Source organism: Tenrec ecaudatus, chromosome 13, assembly GCF_050624435.1.
Source record: "Tenrec ecaudatus isolate mTenEca1 chromosome 13, mTenEca1.hap1, whole genome shotgun sequence".
NCBI lineage: Eukaryota > Metazoa > Chordata > Mammalia > Afrosoricida > Tenrecidae > Tenrec > Tenrec ecaudatus.
The window spans coordinates 21,891,344-21,914,674 of NC_134542.1; the positions used below are offsets into that span (position 1 = coordinate 21,891,344).

The following is a 23,331-nucleotide window of genomic DNA, read 5'->3' on the forward strand; positions in this document are numbered from 1 at the left end:
TACAATCACCCCAAGAACATAATACTATTGTGAGCTGAAGTTTGGGGATATCAAAAACTCAGGAAAGGTGTTATCTTTAGAGACCATCTATTTCAGCCGACAATACACAATGCACAATGTCGATCTCTACTTTGGACCGGGAAATAAAACAAACCCATTGCTGTGGATTCCCACTTTGAACATGCCCTGAGCTTACATATAAACTAATAATTGGGTGAATTATTCTGTTCAAAGATGATCATTATTACCACAGCCACTGTCACTGACAGACACCAAGGACACAGACTCCACCAAGAAGTCAGGCAGGGTCCCTGCCCTCCAAGGACTAACAGCACTGGGTTGAGATTGACAGGGTTAGGGTCTGTTTAAGGCAGTTCTTCAGTGTAACCCAACATTCCTCTGCTGCAACTATTTAGAAGGATATGGAGATGGATGGAATTGTGTACCCCACCCTACCCCCACCCAAACAGGTTGTATATCCTGACACCTATCGCTGAATTATAGTCCCATTTAGGAATGGGTTGTCATTGTTGTGCTAAGAGGTCATACCATACAGGGTGTATTTGAAACCACTTGCCTTTGAGAATTAAAAAGAGCAGGTGAGGCAGAGATCAGGAAAGACATGCCACATCCCATGAAGATCCCCAAAGAACTCAAGGAAGGAGGACCTTCCCCAGAGGAAGCAAAGAAATCCTTTCCTTCTTATCACAATCCATACATACATCCATTATGTCAAGCACATTTGTACATATGTTGCCATCATCATTTTCAAAACAGTTTCTTTCTACTTGAGCCCTTGGTATCAGCTCATTTCCTCACCTCCCACCACACTCCCTCCCTCATGAACCCTTGATAATTTACAAATTATTTTTTGTCATGTCTTATTCATACCACTGTCTCCCTTAACCCACTTTCTATTGTCCAACCCACTGGGAGGGGAGTTATATGTTGATCAGTGCAATCAGTTCCTCCTTTCTCCCCCACCTTCCCCTTACCCTCCTGGTATCGCTACTCTCATTATTGGTCCTGAGGGATTTATCTGTCCTGGATTCCCTGTGTTTCAAGCTCTTTTCTGAACCAGTGAACATGCTCTGGTCTGGCCACATTTGTAAGGTAGAACTGGGGTCATTATAGTGGGTGGAGGGAAAGGAAGCATTAAAGAACTAGAGGAAAGTTATGTTTCATCAGTACTATACTGCACCCTGACTGGCTCATCTCTTCCTTGTGACCCATCTGTAAGGGGATATCCAATTGACTACAGATGGACTTTGGGTCTCCACTCCACACTCCCCGCTCATTCACATTTATATGATTTTTTGTTCTGGGTCCTTGATGCCTGATACCTGAACCCATTGACATCTCATGATCATCCAGCTGGTGTGCTTCTTCCATGTGGGCTTTTTTGCTTCTCAGCTAGATGGCCGCTTGTTTGTCTTAAACCCTTTAAGACCTGAGATGCTATATCGTTTGTTAGCAGGACACCATCAACTTTTTTTTACCACATTTACTTATACACCCCTTTTGTTTTCCACGATTGTGTCAGGGAAGGTAAGCATCACAGAATGCCAGGTTATTAGAACAAAGTGTTCTTCCATTGAGGGAGTGTTTAGAGGCCCAATGTCCATCTGCTGCCTTAATACTTAACATATACATACATGTACATTGATTGCTGTTTCTTAGAGCCTCCCTTGTGTCGTATTTCTATTAGGTCAGCACTAGGTAACTAAGACAGAGACTGTGGTAGTTACATCATCTCCCATCAAGTGAAGAGGTGGAGTCTTGCCTGTCAATCAGGTCATAGCCAACGAGGCCTCTGGGCATATCCTTCTCCTGAGGATTCTGGGAACTCAGATCTTCCTCCCGGGAAGTAGAACACAGACTCTATGCTCTGTCTTTCTGCTGACAAGACACATGGAACCAGGCTAGAGCCCTGTAGCTGGAGAAGCCACATGGGGACCCTTGCCAGCATTGAGATGTTTCCACTGCCACTGGATCCACAAGAATTTCTGCCCACTGGCCTGTCATCTTCCTGCAGTCAGCATCATTGCATGTGTTGGCTGAGTCCAAAGAGGAATTTATAGATTGGTATAGGACATATGGGCTAACATTGGATCTACGGACTTGATCTGGACTGGGCAGGGATGTTTTCTCAATATGCAACTGCTCTTTTATATAAAATGCTCTCTTATACACATATGAGTGTCTGTGAATTTGTTTCTCCAGTCAACCCAGACTAACACAAGGATCTAATTTGAAGATTGCAATGTCACTCACTCTGAGAATGGGTCAGTAGCAGTGATGAGTACTATTTATGCCCCAAGCACGATATCAATTTCCAGCAGTAAAAGGACTATGCTTTTTTATGTCTTCCATTTTTAACTCACACAGCTTTATCTCTTCTCCTTTGATACAGTTCCTTGCATTGCCTCTTGACTTGCAAACCATGCTTGAGTGAAAAGGAGAGTTCTGAGACTAGGAATGAATTCATCCTGAAACTCATTATTTTAGGGATTTGACTAGAAATCCAAGGTGGGGGGGGGGAGCTAGCCTATATGCGATGCCATGTTCTTATTCTAGGGGCTGCTGTCTGCAAGTGGCCCTGGAACCATTTGAGACATGTGGGCAAGAGAGAGGTGGAAAAAGCAGCGGTGACTATTGAAGATTTAGAACAGAGCTTATGAAGTCAAATGTCTTCAGGGTCCAAATGTCTTCAGGGTCCAAAAACACAGTCTCACTCCCATTGAGTTGATGCTGACTCGCACCGGCTCTTTTGGACTGGGTAGAACAGCTGCATAAAGATCCAGAGGTTGTACACGTCCTTACAGAAGCAGACACTGCTGGTGAGTTCTAATCACCAACCTTTGGTTATCAAATGAGTGCTTTAACCATTGGGTCCCCAGGACTCCTTCTTCAGGGGCCAGGCAGATGGAAGACCCAATGGCTGCAACAATGGGCTCAAACAGAACCAGACTCGTGAGGGTGGCACAGGACCAGGCCCTCTTGGTGCTGTTGCACAGGGTCGCTCTGGGTGGCAAACAGCTTGCTGGTACCTAATAACAATAGAATCAGATTGTGTATTGGAAGACCACACTGATGAATAACCATGGAATTCTGAAAAGCACAGAGTGGAGAAAGGCTAGGGGGCAGTAGTTGGATAAAGGCGAAAGGAATTTCATTTAAATAAGCTTTAATTTAATTAATTCCTTAATTTGGGGCCATGTTTCAGGACCTGATTGCATGAGGCGGTAAAGATAATGGCAGCTGTAACATTATGAGCAGAATGACTGACATCCCACAAAGACCAGATCTTATAAGCAACCCATTAGCTGCCTCAGCCTTGTCACTGGCTGAACTGTCCAGGCAGAATCGGGTTTAAGACTAGTAGGTTCTAGATTTCCTTATTACTCACTCTCCCTCCCCTCCATTCCCCACCACATGACACCTGCTGAAGAAGATATGCCACAGTGGCAGGAGAAGGAGGAGCAACATACCACAACATGTTAGTGAACCTCTAAGGGAAAGGAAGAGCAAGTTTGACACGTAGACAAAATCCTACAAGGGAGGAACCAGGATAGTCTTAGGGGGTTAGGCAACTTGAGTAGAACATCCCTAAAGACCAACTCTACCATTACTACTTATGTTTTCTGTTTGTTTTTCTTTTAGTGTATCACTCTGGCTTGGTTAGATGAGGAGTTGAGCCCTAACTTAAGCATATCCTAAGCTGTATGATTTTAGCCGAGTTAATGATGGAGCCTGTTTCAACTTTAAAACTGGGACAGTTGTTCTATCAGTGTTATAATTGGGATAAATGGAAGGTAACATGAGCTCTAGTGCAGGGCTGGGCAAACAATAACCTCCGGGCCATATCCAGCCCACTGGCTATTTTTAAAACTTAATATACAGCTCTGGTCATTCACTTAAAGATTACAAACCAGTCAGGATAGAAACCAGTCAGGACAAAGCCTAAATTACGTCCTGCCTGGCCCTTTGCAGATGATGTATCGTAGACCTTGCAAGTGGCCATAGCCCCTGAAGTCCCAACTCAGCGAAGCTGCTGTGAGGTACGTCCTGGGTCATGAGCGCTCACCTCATAGAGGACCCTCATCCATAGAGGACCCTCATCCGTAGAGGACCCTCATCCGTAGAGGACCCTCATCCATAGTGGACCCTCATCCATAGAGGACCCTCATCCGTAGAGGACCCTCATCCGTAGAGGACCCTCATCCATAGAGGACCCTCATCCGTAGAGGACCCTCATCCGTAGAGGACCCTCATCCGTAGAGGATCCTCATCCATAGAGGACCCTCATCCATAAAGCTTATCATCCCAGACACTAGGTTCTGAGTTTCGCCACTTAAAGCTTGCCCCAAGAACATCGACACGTGTGTTCTAAGCTGGTAGGAAGATCTCTCCAGTTACTTTCACTCTGGTTTTCCACCTAGTGGAAATATATAAGCTCTGGCAGAGCATGGGAGTTAGTCCACAGTGCAAGGTTCCTAGACAGTTGGGGTGGTTTTTATTGGCTAGACTGATGGTCATCGCTTCTCGGCCTTTTGGCTAAGATCAAGTGTAGACTGATGGTCAACTAACTGATTATAAAATGTTTTAAAGGCAGTTCCCATCTCTATTCTCCTGTCTATACCATTCCAGGTTAGAAAATGTTAGTGACATTTTGAGGTCTAGCTCTGTAGAAATTCACCTTGCCGGGTGAATACTGAAGCCTTCCTGCCATCCTTTTTTTTTTTTTTTGCAACCTGACTCAACTCTGCCTTCAAAGCTAGTTGAACTCATAGTGACCCTTGGGGACAGAGCAGAGCTTCCCCTGTGGGTTTCTGAGATGGTAACTCTTTATAGGAGTAGAAAGTCTCTTTCTCCCGTGGAGTGACTGGTGATTTCTAATTGCCGACCTTCTGGTTAGCAGCTTAGTGTGCATAGCCCACATTTAGGATTATGTTACCCAAGTACCTTTACAAGGTTCAAGTTCATTTACACGACATTTTTTCCACACAGCTATAACAAGTATTTGACCCTAAAGAAACTCAAGGTTGTGATCTTAAAAGTAGACAGCACACATGCTCTTACAGGCATATGGGTTGGCTCTTCCTTGTTTTTACATGTTGACATGACTTGGCTTTTCAGATGAAGGATTCTCTTCCTTATTGACAACAGATGAAGTTGGAATGATGACTTGCTGGTGGTCTGGTTACATTTTGTAAGGATTTTGTACCCCTAGCCCAGCAGGCATCTGGTCCTGCCTATTTAAGTTACATATCCCAAAGCATCTCAAATTCTCTAGAATCAAAACCAAGCCATAAGTTTCAGTGATGATAAATTACTTAAATATAGGTTAAAAAAACAAACAAACAAATTTCCTCCTGCCTCATGGGGCAATTCTACTTATCATACTCCACCTGTCCTATAACATTAAAAAAAAAAAGTCAAGAAGCATAGTGTGCCGTCAGTCACTGCTGCTAAACAATACTCAACAACACTCAATACCACCACTTGTGAGGGGAGAGTGTTTATTTGGAGGCCCTGCGCAGAGGAGTGAAGTTGCAGATGATCATGGTGGTCTTAGGCCTGCAGCTGGAAAGACTTGCCTTTTTGCCGGTTGTAGGTAAAGCCTGGATTTGGGAAAGCACAGATTCAAGAAGCCTCTTCAGCCTGAGAATCGGCACTTGCTGACTAAGAAGGAATGAGAAAACATAAGGTTTAGACTGAGGAGACCCACGTTCCTTCTATAGATACCTTCCCAAACACGCGATTTCCAAGAGTTTGAGAACTCCGGTCTCAAAGAGGCAGGTCCAACGATTATGGCACAAAGCTCTGTGGAATTGCAAGATCAGAGAGACAGTCCCTAGCATGAAGCAGCTATGCGCAAGGGAAGACTGGGTCTTTGAGGGACTGTTGGGGATGTGGATGTTCAGTTGCTCTGAGGGATGAGTTACTAGAACCAGTGCAAGACCCTCTTGGGAAGTTGTATCTTGAGCAAAGCGTAACATTTTGGAACTTGGCCGAACTAAAAGTCCTCAGACGGTGCACAGGATGCTTTGTGATGGGGAAATGCCACCAATACCTTGTCTTCCCACTCCTTCTCTGGCATAACTTCCTTGCTTCTTGCCCATGTGGAAAATTCTTCAGCTTCCATTGTGAACACCTGTATTTCCAGATTTTCACCATCTTCTTACATGCCCCAAACTCTTGCCAGCAGTGTGGTTCGGACTAAGGAGGCCCCCTCCACCTGCTCCCTGCCGTGCTACCCCCCCACCCCAAGTTCAAAACCGCCTACCCATCACCCCCTTTATATGTGACATGGGCCCTCCTGGTAAAAGGACTGGTGGTTTATGATGTCATTGTCACAGTGGCTAACAGTCAACATTCAAGTTTGGTTGGGTGAATGGAGGAGCACTGAAACATTTGCATAAAGTCAGGGGTATCCCTGCTATGCCTGCTTGAGTCAGCTAGTTGACCATCAGTCAGACCATTAAAAACCACCCTACATAATGTATACCATATAAAGCCCTTTCTGCCTCTCAGACACAAGCCAATGTTTCTGAATTTTCTACTTGTGGTAATATTTAGGTATTCATTTGTGATTCCAGTGTCTTTGGACAAGGCCCAAAGTAGAATTTAGAATAGAGATTTACTAAGATACAAATTGATAAAACAGACCACCAATACCTTAAATGTACAGATTTTAATATTTCTTCAGATATTTACTCATGAAACCACCACCATAATAAAAATATCAAGCCTATCCACCAGCCTCAATAATTTTCATATGCCCCTTTGAATCTCTGCCCCCTGCCCCTATTTGCCCCTGTTCCTATCCCCAAAATTTTAGAAGTTAAATTTCTAATTGAACTCTTGTTTTTATCCCACTATCCCTGTTCCCTTCTGCAGAACCTCATATAGGTGCTTCAAGAAGCTTCATGTTTGGGAAGAGAAAAGATGTGCACAAATGAATCTTATGGGGAGAGGAGGGTAGAGATATAAATGATATAAAACATGCCCAAAAGATATATTGTGGGAGATTGTATGAGGAAGTGATTTATCATGGAGTTTCAGGTTTTGAAAGACAGAGAGGATTTTAATAGGTGAAAATGCTGAACCAGAAAGGACAGCTATGAATCAACATTTTCCCTGGGTTTTAAGCCCGTGTAATAAGGTTATTGAGTGTTGCCATCCCGAAGGGGACGGTCAGCAGGGAGGTCACATTTCAAACACCCTTCCTGTAGAAAGCTTAGGTTGGTTCACTTCTCCAAGAAAGCTAACCTCCTGTAGAGGCGAGGGAGGTGATGATCCAAACACCTGCCACGGTTCGTCCAGTAATCTGCTTCCAGAAGACATTAAGAAACCAGAAATTTAGCATTATCCTATCGTTCTTTTTAAATAGCCCTGTTTCTCATAGTTGAAAGAGGCCTGGTGGCTGTAGTTTATGCCGTGGGTGGCAGTTCTAATCTACCAGTAGCTCTGTGGGAGAGACAAGCGCTTTCTGCTCCCATAGAGATATCCAGCCTCAGGAACACAATGGGGCAGTTCTACTGGAGTCCACAGGATCCCTATTGACTTGATGGCAGTGAGTTTGTTGAGTTGTGGGGCCTTTTGTGTTTGTTTGTTTTAATCTTTAGAGGAAGACAACAAAGATTGGGAAGAAAGAGGGAGAAAGAAAAAGAGTTGTATTTTTTAAAATACTTTTATTAGTGTCTCCTGTGAACCTGAGCCTAACAGATATTTCTGAATGATGATTCTTAAAATATGAGAACAGTATTATGAAGAGGAAATTATAGAGAACTGGATACACAAATGAAAAAGGCATCTGAACCTTAGGCAGTCATTTATTCTATATCCACTTTTCCTTGTCAGTAGTTACTCGTTAACCATAACCAGCATGAAACGCATTCAGATCGTCAGACTTAAAGGATTGGAATCTGGGATGAGCTATCCTAGAGCATCTGACAGTGTCTCCAGTTGACTTATGCACCCAAATGTGTGTTGAGGCTCCGTGGCTATCCCCCTACTCATCACCTGCCGGGTGTGTTTCTGAGCTCTTTCTTATGCACAACTTGGCTCTGGTTCTTCTTTGGTTCAGATACCTCCAGGCAGTTTGTATGTGGGACATCTAAGGGAATATTCCTCGTAAACATCTCAGCCTAGGGAAAACTAAGTCCAGTTCTCTCTCTCCAAATTCCTTTCCTGGTCTGGCCTGCACCCAGCAGTCATGCACTTAGGGCAGAAGTCTGGGATTCAAACTAGATTCTTTCCTTTCCACAGCTCATCAATGTCCGCTGCATGTGGTAACCTCTTGCTTCCTCGGACTGTGTCAGTCCCGTGAGGCTGCCAACACTCACATGTCTGTTCATATCTATCTGTATGCTGGCTGAGCACTCAGTGAAAGGTTTCGCCCTCTATACAATGAACTAGCCTCCTCTCCCTCTGCCCCATCCCCTGAGCAGCAAACACATCAGGGGATGCAATAGGGATAGACCACCAGTACAAACATTAAATAGACGTGGGTCCCAATGCCAGCTCTGTTTAGGTGTAGTGCATCCTTGACCAGACGTCTGACACACTAAGCCTGTGAGGTAGTGATCTCCCACGGTCTGTTTCTTCAGTAGGAAAATATTGGGCTTGCCTTGAGGGCACCAGTCTTCTGGGTTTAGCAGAATCTTGAAGTCTAAGATCAACAAAATGATTTCTCCAAGTTCAATACGTGGAGAGACTTGCACCCAGAAAATCTGTATGGTTTACTATTGAGTGAAATCGTCCCTGGTTCCTATGCTTCACCATTCTATTGTGAATAGGCCTAATGACCTCCACAGGCCATTGTGACATCGCAGTGTGAAAGGACCCAAGATCATAATGGCCTAGCTTGGGTTTTTTTTTTTAATCGAGGCCCATCCACAGGCTCAGAATATCATTGACAGGTAAATGTCCCCCCAAAGCCCACATTGACCTCTGAAAACATAGCAGCTCCTCCTGTACACAGCAGTGTCGCATGGTCACCAGGACCAGGCTCATTTCATATGGGGAGAAAGCACATGGAAGAAGAAAGCATGCAGGAGAAAGAGGGGAAGTTGATGAGGCTTTTTGATGTGTGATCCCGAGGGGTGCCCGAAGATGGTGGGGAGTAGCGGGGCTGGCTTAGAGGATATGGGGTTGGGGGGTGTGAAGTGAGAGGGGGCGATGAAGGACCAAAGTTGCAGAAGCATTATCCATTGTCAAGCATCTGGCTCCACAATGAGAAGTTATTCACCAGTCTTCATCAAGTCCCCATTATACACAAGACATGGGACCAGCTCTCTTGAGCTACAATTTACTTACCTGACTATGTCACGTAAACTCAAAATTGAAATTGATTGATTGATTTTTGACTCAAGGCAACCACATGTGTGTCCACACTGTGCTCCCCGGTGATGGCTTTTGTTGTTTGTTTAATTAATCATTTTATTGGGGACTCTTACATGGGACAGGCCTTCCTTTTGTAGTGCCTCTGGGTAGACTTAAACCTCCAACCTGGACACTTAGCTGCTAAGATCAACTTTGACACCCTCCAGGACTCTGAGGTGCCTTCGCAGTGACTACGGGGCTGGCATTATGCTTATGTGGCCTCTGCAGATGCTCAGAGTCCCATGTTTGGTTCAGTGATCTGCTGTCATAATCTTGACCTTGTTAACTTTTGAACAAGGGATGTGAGTGTATTTTTCCGCCAAATCTGTCGCTATTGAGCCAGCTCTGACTCCTAGATTCTGACTACAAGACAGATGAGGACCACCTTCTGAGGACGCCCAAGTCTTCTGGACAGAAGCAGCTGAATGCATCTTTCTGCTGTGCTGCGGCTAGTGGGTTTGAACCACCCACCTTTTGCTTAGCGGGGGAGCATTTCACCACAGCGACCCCAGCACACTCCTTTCCCTTTGCACTCACTCAAACTCTCTACCCACTGGGTTTCTTTAGAGTTCTCAGTAGGGGGTAAGTTGTTATTTCCCTGGAAGAAGAATTAGGTTAATTGTAGGACCGAGTAGAACTGTCCCTGTGGGCTTCTGAGGCTGTAACTCGTGAGAGGAGTGAAAAGCCCCCAGCCCTGCAAACCATGTCACTGGGTCTTAGTGGCTATGACTTTTACCTGGAACAAGCACCATAAATAGTGACAGAGCCGGAGCCAAAGCAGAGCTTTAAAAGAAGCCAAAGCATAAGGGGAAAGCTGAGAGATGTCAAAGTATCCCTGTGTGCCCACTGGAAGAACCATCTAAGACTCGCCTACTCTAACCAGGACCCTCTGCAACCTCAACTTTGTCTTTGCTTCCTGACAGCACCAAACGAGTGTCTCTGTCGCTCTCCTGGGGCAGCGATCTCTGGAGAGCTGTGTCTGAATGGTGACAGGCTTTACCGACTTCTAGAATAACTGTCGCTGGAAGTGTCACAGTTCCTGCTGGCTAGGAGAGGGGAGGAGGCTGCTCAGTACCAGCAAGTTTGGGGTCAATACAAGTTTGGAGTCACTCAAAGTTTCTAGATCTTTCTATGGTCTTGCCTTTTCTAAAAACAAATGCGCTGCTTGCAGTGTGAAGTGCTTCTAAGATCTCACTAGGCAAATCCTCCTTCTTCCAGCAAAGAGGGGTCGGAGGGGTGACGTGTCATTAAAACCTTGTTGATTTGGAGCATGGCATTCCAGGACTAGAAAGAGCCCTGAAAAGCTACTTATTCCCTTTCTTTGGTATAGATTGTTGCAACTCAGCCTCCTTCGTGAGATTTCCAACTAAGAAGAGTTCTGTCTGAAAGGATGGGGGTTTGGGGGGGGGGCCAAGCTGGCAGTGATACCATCAGGCAAATCTTCTGCCTACAATTTCTGAGTTTGTTTTCCTAAGGTCTTAATAATGCCAAGCAGCAGGTTGGTCTTCAACCTACCTTCCCCTCTTCTTCATTCTCAGTCGAAAACATCTAGGACTGAGGACATAGAGATTCACCATGTCATAGAAATTCAACTAGTAAGTCAATATAAGATTACAGTGTAATCTATGTATAACAACACTAACACCACCACCCCCATCCCAGGAGGATGGACAACAGAAAAGTGGGTGAAGGGAGATAGTGGTCAGTGTAAGACATGGAAGAAATAATTTATAAATTATCTAGGGATCATGAGGGTGGGGGAGGATGAGCTGATAGCAAGGGCTCAAATAGAAAGAATATGTTTTGAAAATGACGATGGCAATAGACGTACAAATGTGGTTGGCACAATGGCTAGAACTATGGGTTGTGATAAGAGCTGTACAAGCCCCCAATAAAATGATTTAATAATTCAAAGAAGGACTACATTGTAATATTCACTCTTAACCCAATCTTGGTCAGTGGAGTTATAACAGGAATCAATGTGTTGTTATTTCAGGAAGCCAGAAAGAGCCAATCCCCTCTGCCCAGTGCACTGTTACATGGTGAGCATCACAGTGCTCTGACATCATCACCGATGGCACCAATTGCCTTTTCCTGGTCTTCCAACATCTGTCTGTGTCTCTGGGCCTCCTCCCCTCTTTACAGGTCCTTCAAACTCAATAACCAGATGGTCTTAACACATGGCGGAGATTTCAAGCGGGTCAGGGCTCTGGCACATGGCACTTGGAACATGGAAAAGGGGAAGAAAGTCACAGAATCTCCATGTGTTGTATCATGGCTTTATGGTAGCAAGGAAATAGAAGCCTGCTCTGGGTATTTGAAGATGAGGCTTGAAAGACAAGTCTGCCTATAATGTGTGCCTTTGCCCCAGTTGTCCTTCATTCTGAAGCCTGTGTATTATGAATGGAATGGGGTTGGAATTGTCCTCCAGTGACTGCTCCCAATGCAAAGTCCCTTCCCAAATTGATAAAAAACGTATTTGTTCCTAAGGACCTCCTGAGACCAAATGCCTTAGTTGGTGTGGCATGTTTGTAAACCACAGAATTCCCTTTGATAAAAGAATACACCCTACTTTTGTCTTCTGACTGATAGACCTGCTCCTGTGGGTTCCCAAGACAGTAACCGCATCTTTCTCCTAAAGAATGAGTGGATTTGAACTGCTGACCTTGTGGTTAGCAGCTCAATTCATAACACACTATGCCACTCGGGCTCCTGGATGGGCCTGAATGGGCAAGAGGAAAGCAAGCTGAAATCCCTACTTGTTTGTCTCTGAAAATCTCTCCGGTCTTAGTCTCTGATCTCTCGTTATTCCCTAGTGGGGACATGAGATGAGTCCTGAGTTCAGAGACCCCCAACTTGAAGAAGTCCCTCTCTCTGAAACGCTCTGCCTCCCCAGCCAGTCCCTGAGGCCCTGAGCAGCAGCAGCAGCAGCAGCAAAAACAGCAATATAAAAGACAGGGCGTGCATGTGAACAGAGTAGAAGGTCCCTACTTCCCAGGCAAGGTCAACATCTGGAGAGACTTAGATTTCAGAGCGGGACTGAGACTGAGTCATTGACGTGTGTAAGGACTGTCAGCAACTTTTCGATGTTTCCTCTTAATGAGCTCCAATTCCCAGCCTGCTTGGAAGATCCAGCCCTGAGAAGCCCATTGGGCTCCCCAGGAAAATGGATAGAGTGACTTTGAAATGGGGAGGTGAGATGGGACCCAAGGTGAGATGGCTTCCAAACCAGTAATGCCCTAAGCCTGACCCTTCCTACCCTGAGAAGGGGGCCACGGGAAGTGCTGGGACCCAAGGTCTTCCCTTTTAGAGATAAGTGCTGGGACCCAAGGTCTTCCCTTTTAGAGGTCTTCCCTGTCAATCCACCCATCTCCCAGCAAGGCAATCCTCAGTCCCAAGAGAGAAAGGCCATGACTTCACTTCTAAACCAGCTAGACTCCATCTGCATGTCCTCACAGGTAGCAAACAACACCCATGTCCTTCATCAGGAGAAACACGAGCGAATGCTCATCACGGAAACCAAAGCCTACAGGAAACAAGTTTATTGGGTTCCATCTCTGCTACTCGCATGCTGTTTGATCTGAAGTAGCTAGAGTTATTAGGTTCTGGTGACATCCTAGTTACGAGTGGGGCTGCTACCCAAAAGGTCAGCAGTTCAAAACCTTCAGCCAGCTCTGAGGGAGAAAGATGAGGCTCGTTCTGTAAAAGTGACCATCTCAGAAGTTCACAAGGGTGGGTCTGTGGGGTCACTATGAGTCAGAATGGACTCAGTGACAGAAGGCTTTGGTTAGCACAGGGTAACCAGTAGTGACTCTTCAAAGACGGGCGGTTCAAATTTACCCAGGTGTGCTTAGGAAGACGGGCCTGCCTGTCAACTTTGGCACAGTCTCCACCGGGAGGACCCTACAAAGCGCAGTTCTAGTCTGCACAAGGGGCCTCCCTGAGTCAGAACCGACTTGACAAAAACTGATTGTTGGTTAATGTAATCTCTCTGTGCCTCAATTTCCTCACCCAAAAGAGAGAGAAAGAAGAGAAGCCAGTCAGAGGGCCTAGCTCTGGGTCCACTAAGGGTCAAGAATGAACTCATTGTGTCCTATCTAAATTATAACTGACGAAAGCCACCCTGGGACAGGCATGGAAAGAGAAACATGGACAGGCCGCAATGCCCAGCCCTCAGCTCCATTCTGTCCTCACTCCAGGAGGTCTGAACCAGAAGCCAACCCAAACAGCCCCCAACACCCCACCCTTGTCTGGCCTGCGAATCACCTCTTACCCCCACCCTACCCGGCTTTCTGCTGCTCAAGTTTCTTAGCATGTGTGCCAGAACTACTACTTCACCCTATGGAAGGGGAATTTCTTCTTTTTCTTCACTTCCTAAATCTGGCTGACTTCTTGCCTGTGATCTCAGCTTCTCTTTGGCAGAGCAGGTCTTTAGGGGGTGGGAGGGATTAAGGAAGAGAAATGTTATCCACTCTCTAGAACCATCCGGAAAATGCTTCTTAAAAGCCAGAGGCCAGTTCCCAGGCAAGCTTTTGAGGCAGCCGAGTCACGAATGAGAAGCCAGCTCAGAGTACCTAAAGGCCTCTGCTGGAGACAATATCCTTCTCACTCTCCCTGGCTTCGAACCTCTCCCACCCCATGTGCACTCACTCCGATTGCCTTGGCCGGCCTCTGCACACAGTGCTACCCAGCTAGAAGGAACAAATGAAGACTGGCCCCTGTGGGGAACGAAGTAGGAATGAGACATGATCCCTTACTACAAAGAAGCTGCTGCTAACAGTCCGATAATCTCAGCGATCACCTAGCCCAACGCAGTAATTTAAGAACTAAAGGAGCTAGAGCCCAGAGCAGTGAGACATGTGGCGCATTCAGAATCAGCCAAGGATGCTCATTGCCTGAGTGGGGAGACAGGCATGTGACATGACACCAGCGGAAGGTTCCGTTCAGTTTAGCACCATTAGGATTGGTGATTCAAACTTTGGAGTTGCTGGGTGGTGCAAACGCTAAAGACTCTGCTAGGAAGTGAAAGGCTGATGTTTCAAACCCACCCAGAGGCTCCGAGGAAGAAAGATCTGGTGATGTTTCCAAAAGATCACAGCCATTGAAAACCCTCTGGAACGGGTTTCCCTGTCAGAATTGACTAGACAGCTGCTGGCTTATGGGGGGGGGGGGCCAGACTCTGAAGCCAATTATAATATTGGGACGATAGGCTGTCATTCATTTCAACTTCCAAGGACCACAAAAATTTTTGAAAAGTAAAGGAAGTCTAGATAAATGGCGAGAAGCAAGGGGTTTAATTCCGATCATATTGAAATGGGTTCCCTAGAGATGAGGGTTACTAACATGAGATTGTCATCCTCAAATGCTGCTCCAGACTACACACACACACACACACACACACTGTACATCCATTTGATGGCTACTTTATTTTCTACAGAGAGGAGATAGGTGGCCCTGGGGTGTAATGGCTCTTCTTTGGACGGTGCTCGGTCAGCATGGTGCCAGCAGCTCCGCGGGAGAGAGAGAGGTTTTCTACTCCCAGAAACAGTTACTGTCTCAGAAACCCACAGCGCTCACCATGAGTCCCAGGGACTCTCAGGCAGCAAGTTTTTTGGAGGAGATAAGTACTTTCAGATGGCTCTTGCCCCTCTCCCCCCCTTTCTTGCTCAATTGAACACTTATCTGAAGAGAGTTTCACCCAACATAAAAGCAGGCCCTGACCTGCGTTAAGGGGGGACCCTCATTTCCCATATATGACCAAAGCGTGACCAAGGCTTCTGGCCTCACAATGGAGCCCCGCCCAGCTACTGGGCCACGCCTCTTCACAGTCACAATGGCTTCAGGCCTTAAATACCCAGACTCCTGGCCTCCGGCCCTGCAAAGCCCCTCATTTTGGCAGAAAGTAGGATGTCGACCAGCCGCAAACTAAAGGGTCATGGCATGAGGAGGGGCAAGAACCGGTCTCCCCACAAGGGAGTCAAGAGAGGTGGGAATAAAAGAAAGTACCGGAGGAGCCTAAAGAGCAGGAAACGGGGCGATGATGGTAAGTGAGGCGGGGGAGGGAGCAGGCCAACTAGAAAAGCTTGTGGCTCCAAAGGTCTGCTCTCCTGGGGTCAGTCCTATGGCCTTTGAAGTCTCATCCTGAGATTTCCGATTTTCAAGTTCATCTGGGCCAGAAGGGTATGCATGGGGATGTTCTAATCTATGGGCCATGTTCCCAATCTGCCCTTCCCCGCAGCCAATCGCAATTACCGCTCACACTTGTGAGCTCAAGGCGGGCTCTGCCCAGGGGAACATTGAACACCACCGGGCAGCGAAGACAGCAGGGAGGGACTGCCAAGGCCACCTGGAGTTCAATCAACGGCAGAGAAGAGCTGATCGCATGTGGGTAAAAAGCCAATCGTGAAGAAAATGAGGAATGTATATGTTGGCTGTTTCTCCCCAACATCTCAATAAAATTTTGGAAATCGGTTTCTCCCCAACATCTCAATAAAATTTTGGAAATTGGAAAACTTGCTTTGATCTTTTGGTTGCAAACTGGGGGTGGTGGTGGGGGTGGGGGCTGTTCCTGAGCTAGACAGACTTGGGGAGGAATAAACATGAACCATTATGAACCATTTGACATGACTTGAAAAACCACATTCACTGTTGCGTCTTGATTCCATATTTAAGTCATAGGTCATAATCCATTATTTTCCCCTATCAACCAGGAAAACTTGAAGGATTTAAATGTTAATGACCAAAGATTTCCTCTGGAAATCTTGCCATACATAGGGCGAGCCATCAAACATAAGAAAGAAGCACAAAATGTGCTTTATAGCACAAAATGTGCTTTATAGACTAGACAAGGTGACATGACACAGTCAACATGGTAGTTGCAGGGAGCCAATTTCAGCTGTTGGTGTAGCTTCTCAAATGCAGCAGATTCAGAGGACAGTGAGGCTGGACGTGAAGTGAGAGCATGTACCGAGACACGCTGAGGCTGAGTCCCAGGGAACCTAGTCGGTGGGAGCAGGCAACATTTAACAAAGGATGGCCCTATGGGTCAGATGGTAGCAGTTCACCAGAAAAGTGTTCAGTGTTCAGTTCTCAGAGCGCTCCAGGGATACACTCGTCAGGAATCTCTTGTGGAATCCAGTGGATGGGAAATCTGCTCAGACCAAGCACCCACTTTTCCAGAGCCATTTTCCTTTCCCCTCAAACATTTATAAATGAAATGGAGTATTTGGTGGGCATAATCTTCCACCTGATCTTCCATTGTAGTTTCACTAAAAGTTCTTAACTGCTTAGTGTTTAAGTTCCAATCTCTTCTCTCACTACTCCTGCGCCCTCCCCCTGGGAGATCCTCGAGGATCTAATTGAATGTTGTCCTTTGGATGCTCTTGGTGTACATTCTCCCAAAGTCACTGTGACAGGTTGGTGTTAGAGGCCATCAATCCATTGTGTTGCTCCCCTAACTCCTGTGCTTATAAATATGACACCTGTTTGAAAGGAGCTGTCTTTTGTGGTGTTAAGTCATATGGGAATAAATGGGAATGAATTGGCCTTAAACCGAATCACATCTACATGATGTTTTTAAAATGAATAGGCCCAAGAGATGCACACACAGGGAAAGACAGATGTCCCACCAGGGATTGCCAGAGATACCAGAAACAAGAAAGTCCACAGAATTGACACTCTGGTACTAGTATGAACTTGTTATCAAAAGTCACTCCTATTATTTTTTTTATTAAGGTGGTTCTAGACAACAATGGACTCGAGTAATTGTGAGGATAGTGAAGAACCGGGCGGTGTTCATTGTGCTGGACATAGGGTCTCCATGTCGACAGCACCTACCACCACCACCAATGGGTTAACAAAGGCAGGTTCTCAGGAGGAAAAAATTATTCAAGGTTGGCAGGTCAAACCCACTAGTTGCTCCTTGGAGGAAAGATGAGGTGGTTGGCTCCTGTACAAGTTTATAGACTCAGAAACCCGATAGAGGGTCGCTCTGAGCCAAAATCGACTTGAGGGCAGTGGGTTTGGTCTGGTGACCGGGAAGTGGTTTGTTTGAGGTCACTTTCCATCATTGGGCAGCAAGTTCTTCCCAGAAGGCAGATCTGGGTAGAGCCTCTTTGGCATCCATAAAGCTCACTTCCTGATACCCTACATTTGTTCCCAGCAAGTGTCCTCATCTGTCACCCCTCTCTACTGTCCTGCCGCTCCCTGCTGCCACTGTCTGCCTGGAGTTTTTAAATGCTACCATGCGAGCACATTCCTTTGCACCATTCCCACTGAACCCCACTCTTCAGTGCTCTTTGTGATTGCCAGTGTGCAGAGAGAGAGCTTCCCCCATGGGAGCAAGTCGGGAGTCAAGAGCAGTACTGCGGAGAGTGTGGCATTTATGGAACAGAGAGCCAGCCTCCTTAGGGCCTGGCCCTATCCATGTCCTGCAGCATAACCTATTCAGATGGTCCAAATAAAGAGACTGCATTGAAAGGACTATCCGCAGGCCAAAATCCATCGTTAAGCGCCATAGTTAAGCATTTGGCTACCAACTGAAAGGTCAACAGTGTGAACTCACCAGGTGCAATTCAGGAGAAAGTTGTGGCAGAAATGATGGCAATCCTGGAAAATCCCAAAGGACAATTTCACTCTGTCCCACAGGGTCGCTTGGAGTCCGAATCAACTAGACAGCAGGGGTTGGTTTGGTACACTCTTCAGAGTTGAGATGCTCAGAGCCCAGCCTTTCCAGGGTGGGAAGCTGTTTGGTAACAGCTGGGGCCTGCGTCAACCACAAATTGGTGTACAGGAGCTGGCAAGTGCCAAAACTCTGAGAAAGTTCAAGGGCTGGAGAGTTCTCCTGGGAGCTATTGCTGGTGAATCAGAGTGACTGACAATCTCAGGAGCATGTAATAAACACTCTCCTCTGCTTTTGTCCTCTGTCTCCTGCTGGGACTCCCACTGACCCAGCTAAACTGAAAGAAAGAAGGCAAATGACCCAGGAAATATGGGACACAAAAGCTGACTAATCAAGGGCAATAAGGGACAGGGAATATTAGAGGATGACTCTGAGAACCAGCCATTCCAACTTTATAGATAACTTCTTCTTTTCCTTAGACTTCTTAGAGCTTTGTTACGCAGTGAAGCCTGTTTGTGCTCATACTTTGTCATAGATCAATGACCCTTCAGAAGGAAAAGGGCCCCAAACTATGTTACTCAGGACTCTTGAAGCCTCAATTTGTAGACAATGGGTTTATGGGATTTGTATTTTCCTTGTTATTTGGTGGCAGTGCTGGTGGCAGTAGTAATAGTGGCGTCTTCCAAAATTTCATGCCAATATTCCCCCATACAAAATGTTCTAATACAATGTGTTCTATTTCCATAATTCTCTAAACACTGACACAATTGAAACCTTAGGGTGGCCATGCGGTGAGCATCCCGAGGCTAGTTAAGGAAGCCAGAGCCTTGGCTGGTAACTGAAGTCTTTGCCCTCTTGGGTTGTGGAAGGAAAGACAGATGCCCGGAAAACTCTGTTTTGCAGGAGGTACATTTTCCAGGCCCACATGTTGGAGAATGTCCCACCTGGTGTTGACTTAATCCCTGCCCTCCAGTAACATTCATTCATCTGTTTATGGCATCTGCATTTCTCCAACCATGGAGAACTTTGTTCCTCTGTCTGGTTTTCCCTGGAACACTATGCCCTGAAGTCATTACTTGTTAGGCCATTTTGGAAAATGGAAAAATAAAAAAATAATAAAAATTTTAAGGATATTGGCCAGAAGCCCTTCTAGGTCACCTTAACCTTCTTGGATACAAGACCCTCTTCCTCCATTGACCTTGGGGTCCAATGTGAGTGGTGAAGCCCAGACGACACATGGTATGAGTGGAGAGAACCCAGAAGTACTTGGCCAGATGACCTGGGCAGGGCGGGGGGCTCCCAGAAGACACTGGAAAACAGGAAGCTCTAGAAAAAAGTTCATGCGTGTGTCAAGGAGGGTCAGGCTGGAAGTGGCAGCTGAGAAAAGATGCTATGTGCCATGGGGCAGGGTTTCAAACTGGTGTTTCACAGTTCAGCCATGGCCAACAAACCAAAACAAATCCCAATTTGGAAAATGTGTATGAACCTGAATGATAACAAGTTGACACCCTACTAGAAACAATCTCCTTTCTTAGAAAACAAGGGGAGTGTGTATGTTGCATAAGAAACAAATCTCTTGAATGACAGAGTCAGAGACAGTGCTGTCTGGCTCTAAGAGGAGAGCTGGACTGGGTGTATTACCATTTTGCTGACATCAGGCTCCTGAAGGGGCTCACTACAGCTCTTTGGAGTCTCCTATTTTAAGGCTTCACCTTATCATTTTCCCCTCCCATTTATTGAACTACTTCCTCCAAATTTTTAAAATTCAGACCTGCTTCAACTACTTCCTCCACATTTTAAAAATTCAGACCTTCACCTCCTGCAGGCATCGCTAAAGCAGTATTGACTGGTTTAAAGCCCTTCTGTGGGAGAAACTAGATATAAGTCAGTTTGGCATACTGTGGTGACTTGGGTGGTGCTGGAAGCTATGTCGTAGGTCTTTCAATGCCATAAGGACCACCAAGAGAAGCTTTCAGACTATGAAGGAGGAATAGGCTGTCCACTTCAGAGGAATTGGCCACTGGAACATTGTCCGACATTGAAAACCTCATGAACAGCAGCAGGGCATTATCAGATAAATGTCCAAAGATGAGCCCCTCAGGTCAGAAGGCACTCAAAATAGGACTGAGGAAGATCTGCCTTCTCAAAATAGCATCAACCAGAATGAAGTAAATAAAGTACATAGCTGTTGGGTCCTCTGTTTACTGATGGGGCATGACTGCAAATGAGGATAAACACAGACAAGCATCTATCATAATTGTAACATGAAATGTGCAGTATATGAATCTTGGAAGACTGGAAGTCTTCAGAAATGACATGGAATGTATAAAGATCCTTATGCTAGGCCTTAATGAGCTGAATCAGACTAGTATCGGCCACTTTGAGTCAGACAGTCTTACAGTTTACTATGTGGAGAATGACAAATCCAGAAGTTATGGTGTCACATTCATCATTAAAAAGGACCTTTCAGGATTTGTCTTGAAGCACGATGCGGTCTATGATAGGATGCTATGTATACACATGCAAGGAAATCCAGTTAATTATAATTATTATTCAAACATATGCAGCAACTACTAAAGTTAGTGATGAAGTCAAAGAATTCTACTAACTTCTCCGATCTGAAACTGATCAAGCATGCAATCAAGATGCATTGATAATGACTGATGATTGGAATGCAAAAGTTGGAAACAAAGAGGAAGGAAGAGAAGTTAGAACAGGAGTTGGAAAATATGGCCTCCGGGATAGAAATGAAGATGAACATACATGATAGAATTTTGCAAAACCAATGATTTCTTCATCACAAATACCTTTTTTCAACCACGCAAACAATGACTATACATGTACACTTCTCCAGATGAAATACACAGAAATCAAATTGACTACATCTGTGGGACAAGACAATGGAGAGGCTCGATCTCATCGGTCCATGGGAGGCCAGGGACTGACAGTGGAAAGATCATCCACTGTTCACACGTAAGTTCAGACTGACATTATAGAAAAGTAAACCGGCCTTACAAGAGCCATACTATGACCTTTAGTTTATTCCCCCATGAAATTCAGGATCACAGGGGACTGAGAGGAAACCTGCACGCTGCTCACTACAGAGCAAGTTAGGCAAGGGTGACCACCAAGAGATGTGCCCATGGTCATACTCTCAGTTGCTAGAAAGAAAGAGAAAGATTGTGAGCACTAACGTGGGTCACAAAAGCTCTTTGCATCTCCTAGGAGGAGAGAGGGCGGAGCCTAGGGCTGAGGGAACAGAAGTGGGTGGGGGATCTGGTACCTTTAATCTCAGAAAGGCTGGGCTCACGCCCAGCATTATGTGCTGCGACCCACCCGACCCATGGAGATACCCCTAGGAGGTGAGGATAGGTGGGGGTGGGTGGGAGGGGGGTGGAACCAAAGGCGAAGACTGAAAGAGAGAGATGCCCCATGCTTCTTTGTAGCTTGCATTTTAACTAAATTCCATTCTCAAAAGATATTTGGATTAAAAAGGAAACCCTCTTTCAGCATTTCAATTTCCTCCACTAACTGCCAAGTCCTGGAATGTCGTGAACTCCCTCAGATAACTCACCTAAGCCATCTGCAGCTCCCCTACATCAGGGTCCCTGTCTACACCTTCCCTATTGAGATGGAAACTAAATGGGTGAGACTCCCAAGACCCCTGAAGAGTTCCTTCCTATTCTAGGTCTACAGAGTTGCCCAGGAGTCAACTGGAAGGGGGTTAGGAAGAGGCGAGGTGAGCTCCCCTCTGGAAAGAGATCTCTTTTACTTAATATAGGTGGTCCCCCAATTTGTAATAGGGTCCCATTCTGGTGTAAGTCAGTTCTGAGCTCATTCAGGTGTCTCTTCTTTTGATTGCTTTTATTTCCATTAGCGCCTTTATCAGTAACTTTATGTATCTGATCGTTGTGTGTCTGTAGTGATTGGAGGCATTCCGTCTAAACATCTGCGAGGGAACATCTGGAATGTTAACGTCATCAAACCTCAGGCTGTAACACTGTGTGGAAAACACAGATGTATCTGTGGCTCGCTGTAACGCAAAGACACTATCAGTACATTGGGCGTCATCTGTGTCAGTTCTCCCTTTGAAACTCCACACATACTTGAAAACACAGTTCCAAAGGGCCGTCCATGATCCCAGCCAGAAACGGGATTGACTGTTTGTTAGTCTCCCACTCACTGCAGTTGCTCTTCTGGAATTCCTCGCTCTCTGTTATAATGGTGCTTTTTATAACGATGAAGGAATGGCCCCGTTGCTTCAATGATCATAACTTCCCTGAAGACAGAACCACTAATCTCTATCTCGCCCGCATGTCCCACAGGTTGTGACTCTATCCTCCCCGACAGAATCAGTGGAAACTCACTGAAGATCGACACAAGACAGTATTTACACTCCCCACACTCACCCAGGTTCAAAGTCAGTGCTCCAGAAATACCTGAGAGAGTGAAAGGGCATTGTGTCACATTTGGCTTTTATTTTGAAAGAGTGGCCTACTGGAAATTTTGAGTATTTGTAACTCTGAGTTGGACAGGTGTCAACACTAAGGAGACATGTCCCCACCGAGGATGGATCGAGTACCCACAATCACAAGCAGTGACCTCATCCCCAGAGGGGCAACTCCAGGGACTCCTGAGGTTGCTCTTTCCCCATGTGGTGATTGTATACACTTCAATTTAGCCAACGAGGGAAGGAAAGGGCCCCCTTAACCCCAAAACCCATGACCCATTATACTCCCAGCACCTAGCTCAATGACTGGCACACATTGTTACTCAACAGACTACTGTCAGGGGACTAGACAGTTGGATGAAGGTGCTGCTGCTGACAAGAGGCCACATGGGGAAAGGTAGAGGAGGAAGAGAGCCATGAATGTAGAAGACAATTGGGAGTTCTTCAAACTATTGCCAAGCTTGGATAAGAAAATGGGGGTCGGTGTTGCAGGGTTGAGTAGAAACAGGCTGAGTCGGGTTTCAGAGACCTGGAAGCTCTAGGTCTGAGCAGAACTTGAGAGCAAAATAACAACAGTGGCCATTGAGTCGACTTGGGCTCCCAGTAGCCGTGCGTGTGCCAGTCGGCTGTGCTCTGTAGGGTGGTCAGTGAGTGGTTTTTCAGAAGCAACTCACCAGGCCTTTCTTCCAATGCACCTCTGAATGGACCCAACCCCCCACCCAGTTCTATTTGTTCAGTCATTGTAGTTAGCAGCCGAATGGGTTCCATTCCCCTGATCAAATGCTCATTGCCTGGGTCTGCTCTTCCACAGCATTTCGCACATTTGTGACTCGAATCGAACTTTTGTAACTCTCGGATCGTCACGACTGGA

General features: G+C 46.0%; 1 protein-coding gene and 1 pseudogene across 1 annotated transcript; both read left to right on the forward strand.

The window, feature by feature from the left end:
- Positions 1–4,537: 4,537 nt before the first annotated feature.
- LOC142425056 (U2 spliceosomal RNA) lies at positions 4,538–4,670 on the forward strand (annotated as a pseudogene).
- A 10,627-nt stretch (positions 4,671–15,297) lies between these two features.
- TNP1 (transition protein 1) lies at positions 15,298–15,657 on the forward strand. The gene is made up of 2 exons (XM_075529314.1): positions 15,298–15,433; positions 15,629–15,657. The coding sequence occupies exons 1-2, from the start codon at positions 15,298–15,300 to the stop codon at positions 15,655–15,657; spliced, it is 165 nt and encodes a 54-aa protein (XP_075385429.1).
- The last annotated feature ends 7,674 nt before the right edge of the window (positions 15,658–23,331 follow it).

Excerpts from the sequence above, each read along its gene's own strand:
- TNP1 (XM_075529314.1), top strand. The coding sequence starts at position 15,298 with ATGTCGACCAGCCGCAAACTAAAGGGTCATGGCATGAGGAGGGGCAAG. Across the intron at positions 15,434-15,628 it reads CAGGAAACGGGGCGATGATG|CCAATCGCAATTACCGCTCA; the intron begins GTAAGTGAGGCG and ends CCTTCCCCGCAG.